General features: G+C 49.0%; 5 protein-coding genes and 2 non-coding genes; 4 read left to right on the top strand and 3 right to left on the bottom strand.

Moving 5' to 3' along the window:
- CNAG_05900 (glycine-tRNA ligase) overlaps positions 1 to 2,133 on the top strand; it is a 2,601-nt gene extending 468 nt beyond the window's left edge. Inside the window, exons 1-8 of the mRNA XM_012195018.1 lie at positions 1 to 181; positions 227 to 522; positions 595 to 760; positions 817 to 948; positions 1,002 to 1,374; positions 1,426 to 1,629; positions 1,692 to 1,814; positions 1,874 to 2,133. The exon at positions 1 to 181 is cut by the window's left edge and continues 468 nt beyond it. Coding sequence (XP_012050408.1) covers positions 1 to 181; positions 227 to 522; positions 595 to 760; positions 817 to 948; positions 1,002 to 1,374; positions 1,426 to 1,629; positions 1,692 to 1,814; positions 1,874 to 2,046 — 1,648 coding nt within the window. The 3' untranslated portion in view covers positions 2,047 to 2,133.
- Positions 2,134 to 2,624: 491 nt separating this feature from the next.
- On the top strand, positions 2,625 to 4,032 carry CNAG_05899 (pyrroline-5-carboxylate reductase). XM_012195228.1 has 5 exons: positions 2,625 to 2,766; positions 2,818 to 3,537; positions 3,597 to 3,668; positions 3,725 to 3,818; positions 3,876 to 4,032. The coding sequence occupies exons 1-5, from the start codon at positions 2,742 to 2,744 to the stop codon at positions 3,904 to 3,906; spliced, it is 942 nt and encodes a 313-aa protein (XP_012050618.1). The 5' UTR covers positions 2,625 to 2,741; the 3' UTR covers positions 3,907 to 4,032.
- CNAG_12694 lies at positions 3,954 to 4,096 on the bottom strand. The gene has a single exon (XR_001045902.1). It is a non-coding gene; the product is annotated as a hypothetical RNA (non-coding RNA).
- Positions 4,097 to 4,231: 135 nt separating this feature from the next.
- Positions 4,232 to 5,431, top strand: CNAG_05898 (precorrin-2 dehydrogenase/sirohydrochlorin ferrochelatase). XM_012195227.1 has 2 exons: positions 4,232 to 4,420; positions 4,472 to 5,431. The coding sequence occupies exons 1-2, from the start codon at positions 4,340 to 4,342 to the stop codon at positions 5,321 to 5,323; spliced, it is 933 nt and encodes a 310-aa protein (XP_012050617.1). The 5' UTR covers positions 4,232 to 4,339; the 3' UTR covers positions 5,324 to 5,431.
- On the bottom strand, positions 5,154 to 6,137 carry CNAG_05897 (hypothetical protein). XM_012195226.1 has 2 exons: positions 5,693 to 6,137; positions 5,154 to 5,642 (listed from the first exon to the last, which is right to left on the bottom strand). The coding sequence occupies exons 1-2, from the start codon at positions 6,100 to 6,102 to the stop codon at positions 5,357 to 5,359; spliced, it is 696 nt and encodes a 231-aa protein (XP_012050616.1). The 5' UTR covers positions 6,103 to 6,137; the 3' UTR covers positions 5,154 to 5,356.
- A 137-nt stretch (positions 6,138 to 6,274) lies between these two features.
- Positions 6,275 to 8,881, top strand: CNAG_05896 (ubiquitin-like 1-activating enzyme E1 B). XM_012195225.1 has 9 exons: positions 6,275 to 6,404; positions 6,474 to 6,514; positions 6,569 to 6,794; positions 6,853 to 6,953; positions 7,022 to 7,220; positions 7,284 to 7,641; positions 7,681 to 7,835; positions 7,894 to 8,410; positions 8,475 to 8,881. Exons 1-9 carry the CDS (start codon positions 6,296 to 6,298, stop codon positions 8,755 to 8,757), a joined length of 1,989 nt encoding a protein of 662 aa, XP_012050615.1. The 5' UTR covers positions 6,275 to 6,295; the 3' UTR covers positions 8,758 to 8,881.
- On the bottom strand, positions 7,868 to 8,776 carry CNAG_12693. The gene is made up of 2 exons (XR_001045901.1): positions 8,386 to 8,776; positions 7,868 to 8,327 (listed from the first exon to the last, which is right to left on the bottom strand). It is a non-coding gene; the product is annotated as a hypothetical RNA (non-coding RNA).
- Positions 8,882 to 8,895: the final 14 nt, after the last annotated feature.

Here is an 8,895-nt window from a genome sequence, read left to right as displayed (position 1 = left end):
CCTTGTCGAGGGTGTCCTCGAGGCTAGGTTAAAGGGTGACAAGGAAGCTCGAGGTGTCAAGGAGGAGGAGAAGAAGGAAGAGGAGGATGACAAGAAAAAAAAGAAGAAGAAGGTTGTCAAGGCCGAGGCTGTGAAGCTTGATGACAACACAGTCGCCGAGTACGAGTACCTTTTGGCTCAGGCAAGTCAACTTCACGTCGATTACACACATGCTAACCCGCAGCAGATTGATAACTACACTGGCCCTGAGCTCGGTGAGATTATTAGAAAGCATAAGATCACCAACCCCACCACTGGCAACGAGGTCTCTGAGCCCGTCGAGTTCAATCTCATGTTCGAGTCCAACATCGGTCCTACTGGCCACATCAAGGGTTACCTCCGCCCCGAAACCGCTCAGGGTCACTTTGTCAACTTTGCTCGTCTTCTCGAATTCAACAACGGCAAGGTCCCCTTCGCCTCTGCTCAGATCGGTAAAAGTTTCCGAAACGAAATCGCCCCCAGACAGGGCTTGCTCCGTGTCCGGTAAGTTTTTTTTTTTTTTTCTTTTTTTTTTCAAGAAAGTTTGGCGGGATCATGGCTGATGAAAGTTTGCAGAGAGTTCACCATGGCCGAGATTGAGCACTATGTTGATCCTCTTGACAAACGTCACGCTCGATTCAACGAGGTTAAGGACGTCGTCCTCACCCTTTTGGCCAAGGGTGTTCAGAGCGAGGGTAGGACCGAGATTGTGAAGAAGACTGTTGGTGAGGCTGTTGCTGAGGTCAGAACTTCTTCCACTTTTTTCCCTTGGCGGAATGAAATCTGATGATTATATAGGGTATCGTCGACAACGAGACTCTTGGTTACTTCCTCGGTCGAACTCAGTTGTTCTTAACCAAGATCGGTATAGACCCTGCTAGGTTGAGATGCAGGCAGCACATGGCTAACGAAATGGCCCATTACGCCACCGTACGCCCAATTCTTGATATCCAACCAATCGTACCCGTACTAACTTTTAGCAGGACTGTTGGGACTTTGAGATCCAATCCTCTTATGGCTGGATCGAGTGTGTCGGTTGCGCGGACCGATCCGCTTATGACCTTACCGTCCACTCCGTCCGAACCAAGCAGCCTCTCCGAGTCCAGCAACGTCTCGAGCAGCCCCGAACTGTCGAGAAGCTTGAATGCACCTTTGACGCCAAGGCTTTCGGCATGAAGTTTAAGAAGGACGCTACTATGATCAAGGAGACTTTGCTTGGTCTTGAGAAGGACAAGTTGCAATGCATCAAGGATGAGCTCGAGAAGGGCTCTTCCAGCGTCAAGTGCGCCGATGGCAAGTCTTATGAGATCACCGCCGACCTCGTCAAGATCAACCCCATCACCGTTACTGAGCACAGTAAGTCCTCAGTCTTCTCGTTAAATTAGTTGTACTTAACTTTATCGTCAGTGCGCGAATTCATCCCTAACGTCATCGAGCCCTCTTTCGGTATTGGTCGTATCCTCTACTCTGTTCTCGAACACACTTACTGGGCACGAGAGCAAGACGCCGCTCGAGGTGTCCTTTCCCTCCCTGCACTCGTCGCTCCTATCAAATGTCTCATCGTCTCTATCTCTCAGGATGCTCAGCTGAGGAGTAAAATCCACGAAGTTTGTGAGTGCCATCCTAAGAAATCGATTGACATAGCGGGATCTCGCTAATATTAAGTATTAAAGCCCGAGAGATGAGAAAGCGAGGTATCGCTAGCCGAGTCGACGATTCTTCCGCTACTATCGGTAAGAAGTACGCCCGAAACGATGAACTTGGTACTCCTTTCGGCTGTACCGTCGACTTCGCCAGTATGTTCACACTTCTTGTACCTAACTTCTAGCACACAATCATTAACCTTGATACGTAGCCATCCAAAACGGTACCATGACTCTCCGAGAGCGGGACTCTACCAGCCAACTTATCGGTCCTATTGAGGACGTCATCAGCGTTGTTGATCAGCTTGTCAAGGGCGTTCTCGACTGGGAGGGTGCCAGCCAGAAGTTGGAGGCCTACAGCGGTGTGCAGGATGTAGATGCTTAAGAATTGTAGAGAAGTGAAGTGGAAGGAGGCTCTTTGGTAGGGACTAGATGGGTCTAATTATGCATAGGGGGTCTGCTATTAGTCATACATGGTTCGAACCATCCAGGTCGTCTTCTTCTTGATTTGCTGGTCATTGATCAGATACGGAATTTACATCAATTCTCCATTAGCGTACTTGAGGGCATTCATGAGTATGCCACAATGTGAACGAATAGAGATTGGATCAACCGCGGAGGAATGGGGAGGAATGGCTTGGAGCTTGCTATTTTTTTGTATGACCGCATAATACTTGACCAACTACCAGTAATAAAGGCTAGATGCCGGCTGCAAATAAGATGATTCAATAGCGACTGACGAGAAATCATCGTCATATAGTCGCTGCATCCGAATTGCCCTTGCCATTCATCGCCTTTCCATGATATACAGCCCATGTGGATTGGATTTCCACCACATGCATGGATTATGGATTGCCCGATTCTCTTATTTATTCGTTGCGCCGCGGTGATTTGTTGATTCAAGCGAGTCGATTTAACTCATTTCGGTTCGTTATTTTATCTCCGTCCAATCCTCATAAGCCACCGGCAGCAGTTCCGGTAATCCACCATATTTTTCATCTCGTCTGCTACATCACATCTACCTCAATATCCCTCCATATCTAATTTGGTTGCATCGTGCACGAACAACAATCGACTACAATGGGCTACACTCTCGCTGTTCTCGGTAAGCCCCGCTTTCCCGTCTTCAGCGGAACATGAGCTGACGCTCTTCCAGGATGCGGTACCATGGGCGTCGCCATCCTCTCGGGCGTCATCTCCTCTCTCGAAACCCGCGCCTCTCTTCCTCGCAACCCTAATGCCTCCTCCGAGCCTCCTTCCGGTATCTCCACTCCTACCGCCTCCCAATTCTTCGATGCTCCTGAAGCTTCCCTCCCTAGCACTTTCATCGCTACCGTCGGGCGTGAAGAAACGGGCCGTAAGCTGAAACGCACTTTGGCCGAGATGGGCCCTATCGGGAAACAAGTCCAGGTCCGCGCTGGTCAGGGGAACGTCAAGACTGTGGACGAAGCCGATGTTATCTTGGTGTGTTCCAAGCCTCAGATTGCGAGGTCCATCTTGGAGGAGGAAGGTATGAGCAAGGCGTTGGAGGGCAAGTTGCTCATTTCCATCTGTGCGGGTGTGACCATCTCCCAACTTAAGAGCTGGGTGCCCGAGACCACCCGGGTGGTGCGGGCTATGCCAAACACCCCTTGTAAGATCGGAGAAGGCATGACTATCGTGACCCCCCTGTCTGACGCTCTTTCCCGAACGCTTATCCTTAACATCTTTACTTCTTGTGGCAGATGCCGATTCCTCGATGAGAAGCACTTTGACGCTTGTACCGCCCTTGCGGGCTCTGGTCCTGCGTTTGTGGCTTTAGTGTTGGAGGCGATGGCCGATGGTGGTGTGATGATGGGTTTGCCCAGGTCAGAAGCTTTGGAATTGGCAGCTCAAAGTGAGTATTGGGTAGTAGTCTTGTGTGAACTGAATTTGTATGCTGATTCGTAATTGTAGCCATGCAAGGAACCGGAAGAATGGCTCTTCAAACAGGTTTGCACCCTGCCCAGTTGAAGGACAGTGTGACTAGTAAGCCCCATTCTCGTTCTTCTCATGCATGTACTATGTTCTAATTAATTCCCCAGCTCCCGGTGGATGCACCATTGCCGGTTTGTTGACACTTGAAGACGGCCGGGTGCGATCAACCATGGCCCGAGCTATCCAAGTCGCTACCAACCAGTAAGTCTTATCCATTCTCTCTTCCCTCCGAAATTCTGCAACTAACGGATGTGAAAGCGCTTCTGGCCTTGGACAAGACAAGAAGTAAAGGGACCAAAGGCTTTAGAGAGCGGTGGTGGTAAGATTACGAAGCGGGCAAGGATGTGATACATTGCGGGTCCTTCAGTATCATATGATAGAGTTATTCATTTACGCATATTGGTTATTCTCTGGGCCTCTTGCTGCGTTGCCAGCTCCATCCTACTGCCTGCTTCTCACTGTTATCGTAATCAAGTGGGCAACCCTCTATCACGTTCCTTTTCTCTGTTGGAGACTTCGATGGCTCCTTATATAAGTCCTCAATTACGTACATGGGGTTGACTTCTTTAAAGTGATGACGTTTACACTTCTCGCAACGACTTTCCGAATTCCGTCGGCCATTGATTGCGCGATGGCGATAATCGAAAAGAGAACCATACATATATATTTATATTTCATATTCCTTTGTTCAGCAGGAATTTGACTTGTGTAAACCAGTAAACATGTCCACAGAAGAATCAAAACCACCTCTCGAGCCATCTGTCCAAGCTACAGAGCTCCCTAGGGAAGCTTCTCTCGCCTCTGTACGTTCTATCTATGCGTTGTCATTGACCCGCTTAACGCCTTGCCTCTAGCTCCCGTCCGAATCTTATCCAGAAGTTCACCAAGGCGCTTCCCTCCTCCTCGCTCTCCGCCTCCAAGGACGACCTATCCTCCTTATTGGCGGCGGAGTCGTCGCCTCCTCTCGTCTCTACTTCCTCCTCGAATCCGGCGCTCACATCACCCTCATCTCGCCATTGCCTCTCGACCCTTCCATCTCCCACTACATCTCCCACTCCTCCACTGCCTCCCAAATTACCTATCTAGCCCGCCCTTACGCTGGGCGGTCTGATCCGGTCAAAGTGAAGGATTTCGATCTCGTCCTCACGGCTATCGATGACAATGACCTGTCAAGGGAGGTATGTGAGATGTGCAGGGAAGAACGGGTGATGGTGAACGTGGCGGATATCCCGCCACAATGCGATTTCTATTTCGGTGCACAAATGCGCCAGGGTCCTTTACAGATCCTCATCTCCACCGGGGGATTAGGACCGAGGGCGGGAGCAATGTTGAGGGACCTGATCGTGGATGCGTTACCGGATGATATCGAGTCGAGTTTGGAAGGCGTGGGCGCATTGAGAAGAGATTTGAGGGAGCGTGCGCCTGGAGTAGGAGGGAAAGGTGGGAAGAAGAGGATGGAGTGGATGAAGGCTACTTGTGATAAGTGGGGATTAGAGCAAATGAAGAAGTTTAATGATGTAACGGTCAGGAAGAGGATTCTGGATGAAGGTTGGGAGAAGGGAATCGTCCTTGGTCCGGAGCACTTGGAGAAGAAGGGAGATGATTGGACGGCAATTGCAGGAAAGGTGGCAGGGAATATGCTGGCATTGGGGATGGCAGCAGGTTTTGCTATTTGGCTTCGTGCTTATAATACTGCTAAAAGATAGCTTTTATTCCATATGTGGCTCTATGATTGATCTCTATTGCCCGGTAGACCATTCTAACCCATCTAATCGCCCCGCTGTTGACTGCATAACCCCAATCATATCCTGCAAACCTATATCTCCAGGTGGCGCGATTGCATAAACAGGTCTTGAAGGTTGCAGTTGCACCAGATACGGTTCGTCGGGTGCGAACTGTTCGTTTGTTGTGGAAGCCGAGGATGTCAGCCGCGTGATAGAGAGATGAAGTGTTAAAGGTGGAGATGTAGGGATCGGTATGGGTAAATGGAGGAGATGACCTGTGAGAGTGAACGAATGCGAATGCCTAAAATCTAAAGTCAACGGAGAGCAGCGAACAATGAATATGTGACGTACCGGAACCCTAATGCTTCTACAAACCCTTCAATATCTTGCGGGGAACTCATATCCTGTACTTCTACACTCATCACAGCTCGTACAGCCGCTTCCGCGTACTCTGCACTTCGTAACCTTGACGAAACATACGCGAGCGTATGCACCCATTCTCCATCATCCTTTTCTTTCCCCTTTCCCTTCCCCTTATTCTGCACAGTTCCTGCTACTCTTAGGGAACGGAACCGTAGGTTTCGCGTTTGACCAGGGAGAACAGGGTTGGTCGTGGTATAGATACGTTCGATAAGGTGAAGAGGCTCGGCGTGGATTGCGAGGAGGGAGAGGTGGGAGAGAATGGAAGTATGCAGTGACGGTGGGAGGAGAGAGTAGAGCGTAGGCTCGAGAGGCGTTGCTTGGGAAGACGTCGAGGTCATTCCAAGTATTCTATTATACTGAAAATAGCAAAATGCTTATATAGTCAAGTACGTCAACCCATGTTCGTTTGACCTTGATTTCACTGTCATTGAAAACGCCAATCACGTGACCGCGACGCGTCCTAAAAGATGGTTGTCATTTATCGATCCGCTCGTCTATTGTTATCCATCTCCATCATCGAACGACTATAAAATGCCCAGGTCAACATATACTGAAGCGCTTCTCGGGCAAGAGGTGTATAAAAAGGTTAGAGAGACAAAGGTTCTCGTCGTTGGTGCTGGTGGTATTGGCTGTGAACTCCGTAGGTCAGCTTTCAGCATTAAGTCTTTCGTTTGACTTGGAGCGCGACTTGCTGAACACCAAAAATTAGTGAAGAACCTTGTTTTGGTTGGGTTCGCCAATATTGAGATTGTATGTAGCTTATTATTGTCCTGCGTTTCTGCCTATCAACTAACACGTTTTCAGATTGACCTTGACACCATTGACCTCTCAAACTTGAACCGCCAATTTCTCTTCCGAAAACCGGACATCTCCAAATCCAAAGCCCTTGTTGCCGCTGCGACAGCTCACCACTTCAACCCCAGCTCTGGCATCAACATCAACGCTAGGCATGGGAATGTCAAGGATAGTGTGAATGATCTCGAGTGGATCAAAGGGTTCGGGTTGGTCATGAACGCATTGGATAATATGGGTAGGTTTTAAGCAAAGAGGGTGTTTACATCAAATTGGAGCTGATGGTCGCGAGTAAGATGCACGACGACATGTGAATAGGCTTTGTCAGGCCGCTGGTGTTCCACTTGTCGAGTCTGGTACTGCCGGTTATCTCGGTCAGGTTACTCCCATGATCAAGGTTCGTCCAAAATTGCCGTTTTCTTGGATGGAGGATCAATAATTATAAGGCTGATAACTCCCACATAGGACGTTACTGAATGCTTTGACTGCGTGCCCAAGCCTGCTCCCAAAGCGTTCCCAGTCTGCACTATCCGTTCAACACCTAGTGAACCTATTCACTGTATCGTCTGGGGAAAGACGTATCTTTTTGGAAAGTTATTCGGTGAAGATGATGAGGACATGGACACTGAAGAGCTGGACAAGGCCAAAGCTAGCGGGGAGAATGGTAAGTGCTCAAAATTGTTGCTCTCAACAACTCCATATGTCCATGCTCAGTATGACTTGTCAGCGGAGGAGATTGAAAACCTGAAAAAGGAAGCTGCTGCCTTCAGACAAGTAAGAAAATCGCTTAGTGAAGAAGATGGCCCTCGTCGAGTATTCCACAAAATTTTCAACGAAGATATCTTCCGTCTCTTGGCTATGGAGGATATGTGGAAAAAGGAAGGCCGTGTAAAGCCTGTACCTCTTGATTGCGATGCCATTCTGGACGGGACGTTTGTCGCCCCACCACTCCGTACGGTGCCTGCAGCGAATCAGCAGGCGAACAGCGACAAGGTGGCTGAAAGGGCCAAGGATAAACCTGCGGCGTTATTGAAGGACCAGAAAGAGTTGAGTTTGAAGGAGAACTTGGAATTATTCCTGGACAGGTAGGTTGCTTACATATTTGAATATTGCTGATTGAATAGCTGCAAGAGGCTTTCCGCTCGAGCACTTGCCTTCCCCGACACACCTCTATCCTTTGATAAGGATGATGACGATACTCTTGACTTTGTACTTGCGACCGCTAACCTTCGAGCTACCGCTTATGGTATCCCCAATAAGACTCGGTTCCAAGTGAAAGGCAAGTTGCTTGTCGCACAGGGGTAAAAAAAATCAATCAATACTGATACCCGCTGTAGAAATGGCTGGTAATATCATTCCCGCTATCGCTACCACTAACGCCATCATCGCCGGTCTTATCGTGATGCAATCCCTCAACATCCTTTCTCGAATGCACTCCATCTCCAACGGCGGCCCATCTACCGACTCCAGCCATATCCCCGTCCGCAACGTCTTCCTCCGAACAGACCCTACCAAACCCCTCGGCTCATTTGTACCCCAACATCCAGACCCGACATGCAGCGTCTGTCGAGACGTATACATCCCGTTCAAAGCTGATGTCGGGAAATGCACGTTGGGCGAGTTTGTGGAGGATGTAGTAAAAGGCTGGCTTGGATCAGCAGAGTTTGAAGGACAAGGAGAAGGGAAGGATGTGGAATGGACGGTGTTTGAAGGAGGGAGGCTTTTGGCCGATCCAGACTTTGAGGATAATTTTGAAAGGACTTTGGAGGATCTTGGGGTTGGACGAGGTAAGATTCTGACGGTGAGGGATGAAGATACAAAGTACAGACCTGTACACTTTTGCGTCTGCCAACCGTGAGTCTCAAATATATATTATCGCGTTTGCCAAAAAGATAGATCATTAACATCATTATAACAGTGACCCCGAAGCGTCAAATGCTTACACGCTCCCCGACGAAAAACTCACCATCCCGCTCGCTCCTGCTAAACCCAAAGATGCCGCTCGTGAATCTTCCGAAGAACCCGAGATTGTCGAACATGTCCCCGCCAATACTGCGCCGAAGGATATGCCTAATGTGACTGCAGGAGTGAAGCGACCAGCGCCCGAAGATGATGGACAAATTGCCGTGGGAAGGGATGATGCGAAGAAAAGAAGGGTGACTACTGTGGTGGATGATGATGATGATTTCGAGATCTTGTAAAGTGATACAACAATTCTAAAGGGTACTGGGGGTTATAAAATACATACAATTCATGGCATATAGTCAGGGCACGAAAGGGACAGGTGGACCATTGGTGGTACATGCATATTTGTTGATATACGGATGTTGGAAGACTCA

This window comes from Cryptococcus neoformans, chromosome 7 (genome assembly GCF_000149245.1).
Source record: "Cryptococcus neoformans var. grubii H99 chromosome 7, complete sequence".
Lineage (NCBI taxonomy): Eukaryota > Fungi > Basidiomycota > Tremellomycetes > Tremellales > Cryptococcaceae > Cryptococcus > Cryptococcus neoformans.
This window is presented reverse-complemented; position numbering and strand designations above follow the sequence as displayed.

What these genes read in the sequence shown, in the direction of transcription:
- CNAG_05899 (XM_012195228.1), top strand. Translation starts at nt 2,742, where the DNA reads ATGGGCTACACTCTCGCTGTTCTCG. An exon ending in CTACACTCTCGCTGTTCTCG is followed by an intron (nt 2,767 to 2,817) that starts GTAAGCCCCGCT and finishes ACGCTCTTCCAG; the next exon opens with GATGCGGTACCATGGGCGTC. An exon ending in ATCCAAGTCGCTACCAACCA is followed by an intron (nt 3,819 to 3,875) that starts GTAAGTCTTATC and finishes CGGATGTGAAAG; the next exon opens with CGCTTCTGGCCTTGGACAAG.
- CNAG_05898 (XM_012195227.1), top strand. Translation starts at nt 4,340, where the DNA reads ATGTCCACAGAAGAATCAAAACCACCTCTCGAGCCATCTGTCCAAGCT. An exon ending in GGGAAGCTTCTCTCGCCTCT is followed by an intron (nt 4,421 to 4,471) that starts GTACGTTCTATC and finishes CCTTGCCTCTAG; the next exon opens with CTCCCGTCCGAATCTTATCC.
- CNAG_05897 (XM_012195226.1), bottom strand. Translation starts at nt 6,102, where the DNA reads ATGACCTCGACGTCTTCCCAAGCAACGCCTCTCGAGCCTACGCTCTAC. An exon ending in GTAGAAGCATTAGGGTTCCG is followed by an intron (nt 5,643 to 5,692) that starts GTACGTCACATA and finishes TTTAGATTTTAG; the next exon opens with GCATTCGCATTCGTTCACTC.
- CNAG_05896 (XM_012195225.1), top strand. Translation starts at nt 6,296, where the DNA reads ATGCCCAGGTCAACATATACTGAAGCGCTTCTCGGGCAAGAGGTGTAT. An exon ending in GACTCGGTTCCAAGTGAAAG is followed by an intron (nt 7,836 to 7,893) that starts GCAAGTTGCTTG and finishes TACCCGCTGTAG; the next exon opens with AAATGGCTGGTAATATCATT. An exon ending in CACTTTTGCGTCTGCCAACC is followed by an intron (nt 8,411 to 8,474) that starts GTGAGTCTCAAA and finishes TCATTATAACAG; the next exon opens with TGACCCCGAAGCGTCAAATG.